The sequence below is a fragment of the Thalassophryne amazonica genome, chromosome 5, assembly GCF_902500255.1.
Source record: "Thalassophryne amazonica chromosome 5, fThaAma1.1, whole genome shotgun sequence".
Lineage (NCBI taxonomy): Eukaryota > Metazoa > Chordata > Actinopteri > Batrachoidiformes > Batrachoididae > Thalassophryne > Thalassophryne amazonica.
Window position 1 is genome coordinate 36015417 of NC_047107.1, and position 12299 is coordinate 36027715.

Here is a 12299-nt window from a genome sequence, read left to right on the forward strand (position 1 = left end):
TTCAGATATGTAAATTAACCTGTATTTCTGCTAAATATTTACCTTTTATTTGTGGTTTTTAAATGGTCATAGGTAGTTGATAATGCAGAAATTGGTAATAAAAAAAAATGACATTCTAGTTTATTTTATCAGCACTGAGCTTTTGAAGATGAGATGACTTGATCTTCAATAAAATGCAGAAGGGCATGAAAGTAAAACATATGAGTCTAGTGTTTTGCTTAATGTTTTGAATGCCATCCCCAATTTGATATCCACTGCTTTGAAATTAATTTGGTTAGAAAATGATGCCCTTACTGCCCTCTGGTGGTGAGAATGCAAACCAGCTCTAATTATAAGTAATAAATAATTAAGTAAGCAAATAATTGTTTGTTTATCCCGAGCTAATTGTTTATTTATCTTCTCGCTCTGAAGCATTGACAAGATTTCGAAGATAACCTCGCCAGTTCTGGTGATACATGGAACAGAGGACGAGGTCATCGACTTCTCCCACGGCCTGGCACTGTATGAACGCTGCCAGCGCCCCGTAGAACCGCTGTGGGTGGAGGGGGCCGGACACAATGACGTGGAGCTCTATGGACAGTACCTGGAGAGACTCAAGCAGTTTGTCGCTCACGAGCTGGTCGACTTGTAGCTGTGCGCTGAGAAGAAGGCAGCAGTTTTAGTGGGAGTTCCTACTTTAGTTTTTAATTTTTAAGGAATAAGAAGCAGCATGTGAAGTGAAACCAGGAGAAGTGATGTTTGTCTTTGTAGTACTGAATTTTCTATGGCAGATTTGTTGTAAATCAGCCAGTTTCCCCCGACATTGAGGCTGCCGTATAGCCCACGCCACGTGCTGCAGCTGTGAACTGGGAGAAGGAAAAAAGAAAAAAAAGATCCTCTGGAATCCCATCCTTTTTTTTCCAATTATATGTTCAAAGTTGCACATTATGGCAGTGCCTGAAAAAGACATATGTATCAACGTTATTATAAGATCGCATGTACGTCACTCCCTGTAAACCAGTTGGGCCAATGTGGGATAGACTTTCTCACCAAACTGAATGGCTACCTACCTTCAACACCACTCTGGTCTTCCACACCTTGTTTTTGCATAATTTTTTATTTATTTATTTTTGTTTGTTTTAAGTATCCAACATGTTAACACGTACTAGCCAATGCTGAGAACTTCACCAGATAAACCAGAGAAGATGGAGCTGTGCCTGTGTTGCCAAACATTTAGTACAATGACTTAAACACACGTGAGTATACTTTGTGCAGATGAGAAAACAGAAACATATTAAATCTGCAGTTTAGCTCAGCGATAGTCCACAACAATGGTCGAAGGAGAAGTAAGGGGCTGATGTAGCCTGCGAGAAAGATGACTGAGAGGTTGTGTTATCTCGCGCACCATCTTTAGAGAACATTTTCTACCATTTTTACATCAAAGCAGTGCTGCTGCAACATCCGTTTCACTGCGCTGAACCACGTGGTTTCTGACAAACTAAGTGCTGGACAGCCTGACCAGTAAAATCTCACTTCTGTTTAAGAATAACATGTAATCACACTTATTAAGAAACTGGTTTTTGGCAGCATTTTTTTTCTGTCATTAGTTATGAAAGTATAAAGTTAAATTATGTACTCACAATTGCAATGATTTATCTTTTTATATGATTTAAAAGAATAACTACTGTGACAAGTCTATGTTCTGACACTGATTTGTACTGTTTATGCCAATCAGGATGACATGGTTGGTTCTGAATTTATATTTTGATCAGGCAGCAGATATAAAATGAAAATGCTGTTCATTAATTTGAGAATGAGTTTTCTGTTGGCATGCTGGACATGGTACATGAATGGATGTCATCCCTTGTTTACACACGATGGACCCTGTTCACGTGCAGATTTTAGGTCCCCCCTTACATTTGTTTCTCTAATTCATGGATAAGAACAAAATTCAGCTGTAAACTAAGAAAAGATTCTGATGGTGTCTTTATTATTATCATCTTTGTATTCTCAGAGTCTCTGTTTGCACCTCCATATAGGAAGTGCATGCATATTTTATTTGTATTTGTTCCAGTTACATGAGTAGCATCCTCGTTTTCTGTTTCTTTAGGTGCACTGTATCGATTCCACTTTAAATTATGCCCGTCTGCATCTGTTCATCTGGCTACTGATTATTTATCATGGCCAGAATGACCTTCAGACCTCCTGCTCCTTCAGACCAGATTGTACCAGTTATTTATAATTATCCTTACTGTTTTTATTCCAGACTCAAATCAGAAAAAGTTAGGACAGTATAGAAAATTTGGGGGACCTGCAATGATCCTGACATTTACTTTGACTACTATTTTATTGCAGACTGTATTAACCTAAGACTTTTCATGTTTTGTGCGGTAAATTTTAATTTCATTCTGCATTTAAGGCCTGCAGCACATTCCCAAAAAAAAGTTGAAATGAAGGCAGTTTTTTGTAAATGGAAGGATGGAAGCATCACTTTTACAGCCAGATTTCTTGAGGCAAGATGGTATGGATACATGAACTTTTCCAAGTCATTCATCAGTAAGAAATATAATCAGTATGATACGATGTTGGACATGTAAATCTTTGTCAAGTCAGCAGTTATCAGAATTTGAGTGCATACGAGAAGGAGACTAGTGAGGGAATTAACTGAGACATCCACGACCTCTCTGACAGAATTATAGGCTTCTGTGAAGGTGAGCGGAGAAACTGGGGATAACAAAACCTTTACCTGCTGCATCGACATTCACAGCTTAATGTGAGACTGGAGTCAAGAAGGACTGTAAAACAGGAGAACAGATCAAATCTAGGTTCAGGTTTCCCATATACCTTCTGTCAAAGTGTAACTGAAAATTTGCATGTTCTTAGAACATCCTCCTCTCTACCTCTTTATTGTGAAGCTGTACAACTGGTGATGCAACAGACAAAAGTTGCATAATGTACAGCTTCTCCACAACCACAGAAAACTAGAATTCGCTCAGAGTTCTTCTCTCCCTAGTCTCCTTCCAGCATAATCACTCAATTATTGAGATTGGCCTACTTGACACACATTTATCATACAGTCCATTAGTGCTTGTGTTTCTTAATGATTGATGTAAAGGTCCAAGACATTCAGTGACTTGGACATGTAAAAATAACAATTTCATCTGGACTTTTTTTTTCCGGAAGAAATTGCCAGTGTCCAAACTTATTTTATTTATTTATTTTAATGTATTGAAGGCCTTAAATGCGGGAATGGAGATACAGTAGTGTTCAGAATAATAGTGCTATGTGACTAAAAAGATTAATCCAGGTTTTGAGTATATTTCTTATTGTTACATGGGAAACAAGGTACCAGTAGATTCAGTAGATTCTCACAAATCCAACAAGACCAAGCATTCATGATATGCACACTCTTAAGGCTATGAAATTGGGTTATTAGTAAAAAAAAAAAAAAGTAGAAAAGGGGGTGTTCACAATAATAGTCGTGTGGCATTCAGTCAGTGAGTTTGTCAATTTTGTGGAACAAACAGGTGTGAATCAGGTGTCCCCTATTTAAGGATGAAGCCAGCACCTGTTGAACATGCTTCTCTGTTTGAAAGCCTGAGGAAAATGGGACGTTCAAGACATTGTTCAGAAGAACAGTGTAATTTGATTAAAAAGTTGATTGGAGAGGGGAAAACTTATACGCAGGTGCAAAAAATTATAGGCTGTTCATCTACAATGATCTCCAATGCTTTAAAATGGACCAAAAAAAAAAAAACATGCATGGAAGAAAATGGAAAACAACCATCAAAATGGATAGAAGAATAACCAGAATGGCAAAGGCTCACCCACTGATCAGCTCCAGGATGATCAAAGACAGTCTGGAGTTACCTGTAAGTGCTGTGACAGTTAGAAGACGCCTGTGTGAAGCTAATTTATTTGCAAGAATCCCCGGCAAAGTCCCTCTGTTAAATAAAAGAAATGTGCAGAAGAAGTTACAATTTGCCAAAGAACATCTCAACTGGCCTAAAGAGAAATGGAAGAATATTTTGTGGACTGATGAGAGTAAAATTGTTCTTTTTGGGTCCAAGTTACCAGGTATCATGGATCAGTTTGGATATGTCAAAATACTTGAGCTCATGTTGCCTTATGCTGAAGAGGACATGCCCTTGAAATGGGTGTTTCAACAAGTCAATGACCCCAAGCACACTAGTAAAGGAGCAAAATCTTGGTTCCAAACCAACAAAATTAATGCCTCGCAGATGTGAAGAAATCATGAAAAACTGTGGTTATACAACTAAATACTAGTTTAGTGATTCACAGGATTGCTAAAAAAGCAGTTTGAACATAATAGTTTTGACTTTGTAGCATCAACAGCAGATGCTACTATTATTGTGAACAGCTTTTCTACTTTTTTTTTTCTTTTTTCTAATAGCCTAATTTCATAGCCTTAAAAGTGTGCATATCATGAATGCTTGGTCTTGGATTTGTGAGAATCTACTGGTACCTTGTTTCCCATGTAACAATAAGAAATATACTCGAAACCTGGATTAATCTTTTTAGTCACATAGCACTAGTATTATTCTGAACACTACTGTATATATAAAATCAACAAATGAAGTTGACCACACAAAACATGAAATGTCTTGGGTTCACATGGTCAGCAATTGAATGGAAGTTGAAGTAAATGTTGATCACTGCTGGGAGCTGTTGTAAATTTGCATTTTCCATATTATTCCAACTTTTTCTGATTTAGGGTTGTACTTTGTTCTGTTTTCATGGATACAATAGATCGATTGCACATTGTGTGGGATCTACAGCCAGTTTAATAACAATCCTGATTTGCAAAAATTACACATTGGCAAGAACAAATTAGTGATGTCATAGCAACTTTTTTTTAAACTACATTAATTTTGGTGAGTGGAAAAATTGCAGAATATTTATGAATGAGCCCCTCTGTGTGTGCTGGGATGTCACTTTCCCTCAGCGCCAGTAGCTCAGCCACTTGTAAAATTTTTTCCATAAATGACCTTGTTTCTACTTTTTATGTCGAACATATTTGCATTGTGTAGCACATAGGCTTAGTGCTTAGCACTGTTGCCTCACAGCGAGAGCATCCGAGGTTTTACAATTCCGACCTAGTCCTTTGTGTGTGGAATTTCCCTCCCACTTCCAAAAACATGCAGATTCAGTGAATTGGTGTCTCTAAATTGATCATAAGCATGAGTGAGCAAGTGAATATGTTTGTCTGCCTGTGTCTCAGCCCTGGGATGAACTGGTGACCCATCCAGGGTGTACCACGCCTCTGACCCAATGACCATTGGGATCAGGTCCAGCCCCCACCCCCTTCATGTGACCCTTAACTGGAGTTATTACATTGGTGTGACATGTTTGACGTCTGTGTAATTTGGAGTTGCATCAGGTAAGACATCTGATGTAAAACTTGTGCCAATTCAACACGCAGATCTACCTCAGATTTGCTGTGGTGACCCCAAGTGCAAAACAAGGGAGCAGTGGAAAGGACTTACTTTTTCCTGTTAAAGAAAAATCCTAACAGTAGATGACTGCCAAACATTCAAATTAATTGATTAATTGATCATTCATATGTAGTATTTTGTGACTGTCAATATTCAAACTTGCAGTGACAATAAAATAATTCCCCCATGAATGGGAGTTTAATTTCACTGGGTGGACAAATACATCTGAAGAACAAATCTGGGGGGGGGGGGGGGGGGGCAAAACTGCAGTCGACATTGTTTGCATGAACTCTATATAGATTAAAGCCTTAAATTAATAAATTGCTACAGAGAGAAAAGTCCGCACTAGAATTTGAATGACTGATCAGGTCATGCATTGCTCCACAGCGGCATCTAGTGGCCGAATGTAAGGACACCTTTTACTAGGTTATTGATTGGTAAATACCTTGAGGTTTTAAATACTTTGTCATTTAATGGGAATCATTTGACTACTTTCTGACTCTTGGTAGCTTTACATAAAGTTCAAAGTAAGGGCAGTTCTAAACAAAATGTTTGAGGTCAGGGTACAAGGATGTATTGAAGGGGGCGATCCTCAGGTGGGAGCTGGACCCCCCCCCCCCCCCCCCCCCCCTCAGGATTTCCATCTGTGAATGTCCAATATAAACAGGAACAGGCTGCAAACCTAGTAACTTCTGGAAAACTCAATTTAAACATATTACCTCCTGCCCCCTGTTCTGTCTAAACTTTTATCTACCTGTGTGATCTTTGTGGATTCTTTGCTTTGATTAACCCTTTAATGCTGAGTGTAGTAAACACATTAACCAGCTGTATGTACTGTACTGAGAACTGTCAGAGCACTGAAAAGCAAATGTTTTTGGATTTTTTGGCCTGTACAGCAAACACAAACTTTCAGTCAGTTATTTATTTTTTTTTTCCTCAGTTTTTTTGTAACGCTTACCTTTGAGCCTGTGGACTCCTTATATGTTGATACATGTCTGATGGTGCTACAGTTAACAGTCTGGTCTGATTCCAAGAGGATCGTTTATTAGTTTGACCAAAATCCTTTGGGATTGGTGACGGTGTGCTGATATGTCTTTAACGGGGAAAAAATACGAAAAAATCTCATTTGTAAATACTATTTGTATTAGACATTTTATCATTTATATCTATTTTTTCCACATGCTTTTGTCATCATCTCAGTTGTAGTTACTAAACAACTAAAGCCAATATTTTGACTTCAGATGACCGTTGTTCTGGTCATCTTGACTAACATCTTGAATCTGAGTAACTTTTTTTTGTTAGCCTGTTTCACCATAGGGGAAAATGTACTAACAATATTGATTATAGTATTGATGAAATGCGTAGAGAAAATAAAATGCAGTGTGATCTGTTAATGAACTCTTGGTGTGAAGGAAAGCTTTTGTGAAAGTTAATTTTAACTCAGTTTCATGACATGCTGTTATTGTATGTGACATGTTAAACAATATAGGTATATATTGTCAGGCGTTTTTCACATCTTTTGCTTTTAGAGAACAAACTACAAATGTTCTGCTTATGTACATGTAGATAAGTCTAGATTTAGTGTTAAAGTTGTGTATTTCAGTCACTTGAAGAGATTAACATTAAAATGCACTCTTGTTTTTTTGCTTTTTTAAATGTATTTTAATCAAGTTTGTGTTCAAATGAAGATGGCAGAGTACCTTCTTTTTCACACCAGAAGGTGGGGCTGTAGTGCAGGTTAGGCTCCACCCCGCAATTTACAGGTTCAAATGCTTGCAGTGATGCTTTCAGGTGCTCCTTGGAAATGCAATCGTCTAAATATTTAAAACCCCTTGTTTTAATGAGGAATAAAACGCAAGTGAGGCAGTTTTAATGATTGCTTTTTAAATAAATAAGTCATACAACTATTGATGTGGACCAAATATAAAAACATTTAATCACAGGTCATTAACAGGTAAGGCCCTACAATACTGGTTTCTGTCCAGATAAGTGTACCACGTGTCCAAAATGTAGGCGATGTTCGCTGACAGTTCAAGTCATACAACTCATGTTTCCACAGAAATTTTACAGAAAACATTAAAACCTTAAACTCTTTCTTTCATTTATTAGTATGCGAGCACAGTCAAATTAGATTATTTTGTGACAACACTCTGGTCATTTAAAACTAGTGTGATGCCATCCATCATGTAGTGATGGAAAATTGTACCTTGATTTAAAAGAAAATGGCACATTGTAATGAAAGAGGTCACAGTAGTAGAATTGAGTCTGCACTTAGTTTTGCAGAGGACACTGCTCAAACATACAGTGGTATGTAAAAGTTTGGGCACCCCTAATGATTTCCATGATTTTCCTTTATAAATCATTGGTTGTTTGGATCAGCAATTTCAGTTAAATATATCATATAGCAGACAGATGCAGTGATATTTGAGAAGTGAAATGAAGTTTGTAGTATTTACAGAAAGTGTGCAATAATTGTTTCAACAAAATTAGGCAGGTGCATAAATTTGGGCATCCTTGTAATTTTATTTATTTGAATACATTTAGTACTAATTATTGGAACACAAAATTGGATTGGTAAGCTCATTGACCCTTGACCTCCTTACACAGGTGAATCCAATCATGAGAAAGGGTATTTAAGGTGGCCATTTAAAAATGTTTCCATTGTTTGCATCTCTTCTGTGTGGCAACATGGGAGCCTCTAAACAACTCTCAAATGACCTGAAAAGAAAGATTGTTCAACGTCATGGTGTAGGGGAAGGATACGAAACGCTATCTCAGAGATTTCAGCTGTCAGTTTCCACTGTGAGGAACATAGTGGGGAAATGGAAGTCCGCAGGCACAGTACTAGTTAAGGCCCAAAGTGACAGGCCAAGAAAAATCTCAGATGCGCTGAACCGAATGATGGTGAGAACAGTCGTAGTCAACCCATAGACCTGCTCCAAAGACCTACAACATGATCTTGCTGCATATAGTGTCTCTGTGCATCGTTCAACTATACAGCGCACTTTGCACAAGGTGATGTTGTATGGGAGAGTAATGCAGAGGAAGCCTTTTTTTTTTTGCGTATACATCATGTCACAAACAGTCCCTTGGTATGGTAAAGCACATTTGGACAAGCAGGCTTCATTTTGGAATAAGGTGCTGTGGACTGATGAAACTAAAATTGAGTTATTTGGACCTAACAAGGGGCAGTATGCATGTCAGGAAAAAAAAAAAACCCACTGCATTCCAAGAAAAACACTTGCTACCTACAGTAAAATTCAGAGGTGGTTCCATCATGCTGTGTGGCTGTGTGACCAGTGCAGGTACTGGGAATCTTGTTGAAGTTGAGAGTCGCATGGATTCCAGTGAATATCAGCAGATTCTTGAAAACAATGTTCAAGAATCAGTGACAAAGTTGAAGTTACGCCAGGGCTGGATCTTTCAACAAGACAACAACCCTAAACACTGCTCAAAATCTACTAAGGCATTCATGCAGAGGAACAAGTACAATGTTCTGGAATGCCCATCTCAGTCCCCAGACCTGAATTTTATCGAAAATCTGTGGTGTGATTTTAAGTGGGCTGTCCATGCTCAGAAACCAACAAACCTGAGATGTTTTGTAAAGAAGAATGGTCCAAAATACCTTCAACCAGAATCCAGACTTTCATTGGAAGTTATAGGAAGTGTTTAAAGGCTGTTATTTCTGCAAAAGGAGGATCTACTGAATATTGATGTATTTTTTTCTGTTGGGATGCCCAAATTTGTGCACCTGCCTAATTTTGTTTAAATAATTATTGCACACTTTCTGTATACTGTATATTACTAGACACTTCATTTCACTTCTCAAATATCACTGTGTTTGTCTGCTATATGATATATTTAACTGAAATTGCTGATCCAGACAACCAGTGTAACTCCAACTGTTGTCACATCCATGACACCACAGAACCGCCCCGGGTCCTGTCGGGCAACCACACAGGCAGACAACTGGTCCAGTTCCACATCTCTAAAATAACCGTCTATCTGCCACAGCCAGGTGAAAGTGGGTGTCCCCTTGGCCTTCTCCGGCTACTGGGGTCCTCACCACTCAGGCACCTGCGTGCTGGAGAAACTTGCCACATGATCAAAATGTCAAAGCTGTCAGTCCCTCACAATGAAAGTGACAGTCCTTGTGTAAAAAGTAAGGAAAAAAGAGTGTCCCCAGTGATCCCCATACTGGCTACTACTGCTCCTCTCTTTCCTGTCCTCTGTCTTCCTGTTACTCCACTGCCCCCCAAGTGAGGAGTTGTACACTCTGATAGCCTGGGGGACAAAGGAGTTTTTTTTTTTTTTTTTTTTTTTTAATCTGTTGGTTCTGCACTTGGGAAGGAGCAGTCTGGTTGAAGAGGCTCCTCTAGTTGCTGATGACTGTGTGCAAAGGGTGACTGGCATCATCCATAATGTCCAGCAGTTTATCCAGTTCTCTGCCACCGTTGCCAGAGTGTCCAGCTTCATGCCAGCCACAGAGCCGGCCCATCTGATCACTTTGTCCAGCCTGGATGTGTCCTCTTTGGATGTACTTCCAGATCTTTGGAAGTGGGAGCACCCGAAGGGAATACACGTAAACACTGTGAGAACATAGAAACTCCACACAGAAAGGTCCAGGTGGAAAGTGATTCAGAGAAATAAAAAAGCCATACATATGTATGCATTCTTAAAAGCAATATATAATCCATACACCCACACACACTACCTGTCGCTATATATTGTCGGTGTGCCACCCCCGTGAAATCGCCCCAGTTTTATGTTGCATACAAATGTTGGACATTTCCCACAGTGCCTAAACGCAGCATGACGTCTTTTTTCTCGAGGCCACGCCTTCTTCTCCTTTTTGGAGGGTGTGTGGGTTGACGGTCGAGCGACGGCCCATCGGCTGAGAAAAAAAAGCAACACCATGTGAAGGAAAAGTATTTAAAAAGGGACACAGAAAGCAAACTGCGAGGGTGACGACTTCCTTCTTGGTCTGAGCGCCGGGTCAGCGGTTCGTGGGCTCGGCACGGAGCGAATGGACAGAGCCGGAGAGGAGCTGAACGGTAGGAGCGCTGCATTGTTTCTGCCCGTCAGCCGGTGGGTGGTGAGAGAGACGAGTCCCGGGCTGGAAGTGGAGTTATGAGTTCTTCTCTTTGCTCACATACATTTCCACGCAGTCATTAAAGAAAGAAAGAAAAGCAGTAGTGGAGCATGTGTACTTATTCCTCCCCTCAAAAGTTGCGTTTGTATTCAAGGCGAACCATCCATCCTCAGCTGTCAGCATCAACAGATGGAACTCTGTCAGAGGCGCAGCCAGGCTTAAAAAGCTTTTGGGGGGGGGGGGGGGGGGGGGCTGCAGCTGCATTGACTATAATATTAAAGTAGACCTGCATTGAAATAAATGCAGTCAGATCTTTGGACCAAAAAACGACTTATATTTACACATAAGATCCTTCCGAATGTAGTAAAGTAAATCTGCAAGCCCAGATCTGTCATTCAATGGAGAAATTTTCATTTAAAAATGACAAATTTACAGCTAAAATTTAGCCCTCCGCAAAACTGTCAGCATATCCAGGACGCTGCCAAGACGTCAGGGAAAAGACCCTCTCCCAGCATGCATTGCGCGTGCCAACTGTAATTTGTGGATTTATGTCAGTTTGCATCTGCACCTTTTTCTTGTCTTATATGGAAGGATCTACTTTTTTAAAACTTCATATTGTCTTGTGGCACGTTTGGTGAGTACACATTTCTTTTATTTGTGCTTGAAAATTATTTTGGGGGACTTTTTCATACGCTCGTTTGATTGAGTGGTGTCGCATTGAAAATCTACTGTCTTTCGCCTCCGGTGCTACCGTCGCGGGGTACGGAGGCGGGACCCGCAAAAAATTCAAGTCATTAAAAAGATATAAACCTCTGTCAGCGACCATGGAGCTCTGCGGCTCCGATTACTGAGACGTGCGGCGCTGCGGAAAGTCTGTCCTTGCAGCAACAGGTGTCACCGGCCGCTCCGCATTATAACAGCGAGCGTAGTCTCTGGACTTTTGCCAAGTTGTCTGCATCTCCATTCAGTAGACAGGGACGTGGTGCCGGCTGCACAGCAGACACGGGGGCGATATGAGTGGCCCGCTTCGGCGTTTACCGAGCACGCAAACTCAGTAAACGCAGCGGAGGCAGAGAGCGAGGCGTCGGGGAAGAACGTCGCCCGCTGCCGATGTCGCCGCTGATCTGAGCATGCAGAGCTGCATCTCACATTCATTGCAGCTTACCTTTGGATGCTGAAACCAGGATGTGTATAACAGTAACATTACTAACAGATAAAATCAATTTCAATGCGGGATCGGACTGAAGGCGCGAGCGTTCCGTGTTCTGCCGGACGTCACTGCAATGACCCGGATGTACAAACAGTTTTCGCTGAGGGCCAAATTTTAGCTGCAAATTTGTCATTTTTAAATGAAGATTTCTTGGCTGAATTACAAATTTGGGCTTGCAGATTTACTTTACTGCATTCATAAGGGTCTTATAAATACATATCAGCTATTTCTTTCTGAGATCTTGTCCCGGAATTAATCAGATGTGCTGTGTTGACCCCAAGCAAGAAGGGAGAAGCTGATAGAACTTACTACTGGTGGTGAAATCATGATGAAATCACACACTATGCTGGCTCTTGGTTGGAATCTTTTGTCAGAACTGAAAATAAGGGAAGAAAGGTACACCTTCCGCCCCTTATTTTAAGCGGCAGCAAGATTCCGACGGGGCTGTTATGGCCAAGAACCACTATGGTCATAATGAATTAATGACCACTGTGATATGGAAAAGGTGCATGGGCAAAAAATTAAGCCATTTCTTCATTTTGCCAAAATGGTTGGTTTTATT

At 40.1% G+C, this 12299-nt stretch overlaps 2 protein-coding genes across 2 annotated transcripts in view; both read left to right on the forward strand.

The window, feature by feature from the left end:
- The window catches only part of abhd17b (abhydrolase domain containing 17B, depalmitoylase), an 82303-nt gene extending 80781 nt beyond the window's left edge, over nt 1–1522 (forward strand). The window contains exon 4 of the mRNA XM_034170004.1: nt 412–1522. Coding sequence (XP_034025895.1) covers nt 412–631 — 220 coding nt within the window. The 3' untranslated portion in view covers nt 632–1522. The remainder of the gene's footprint in view (nt 1–411) is intronic.
- Nucleotides 1523–10291: 8769 nt separating this feature from the next.
- cemip2 (cell migration inducing hyaluronidase 2) overlaps nt 10292–12299 on the forward strand; it is a 107495-nt gene continuing 105487 nt past the window's right edge. The window contains exon 1 of the mRNA XM_034170005.1: nt 10292–10489. The gene's annotated coding sequence lies outside the window, so the exon portion shown is untranslated. The remainder of the gene's footprint in view (nt 10490–12299) is intronic.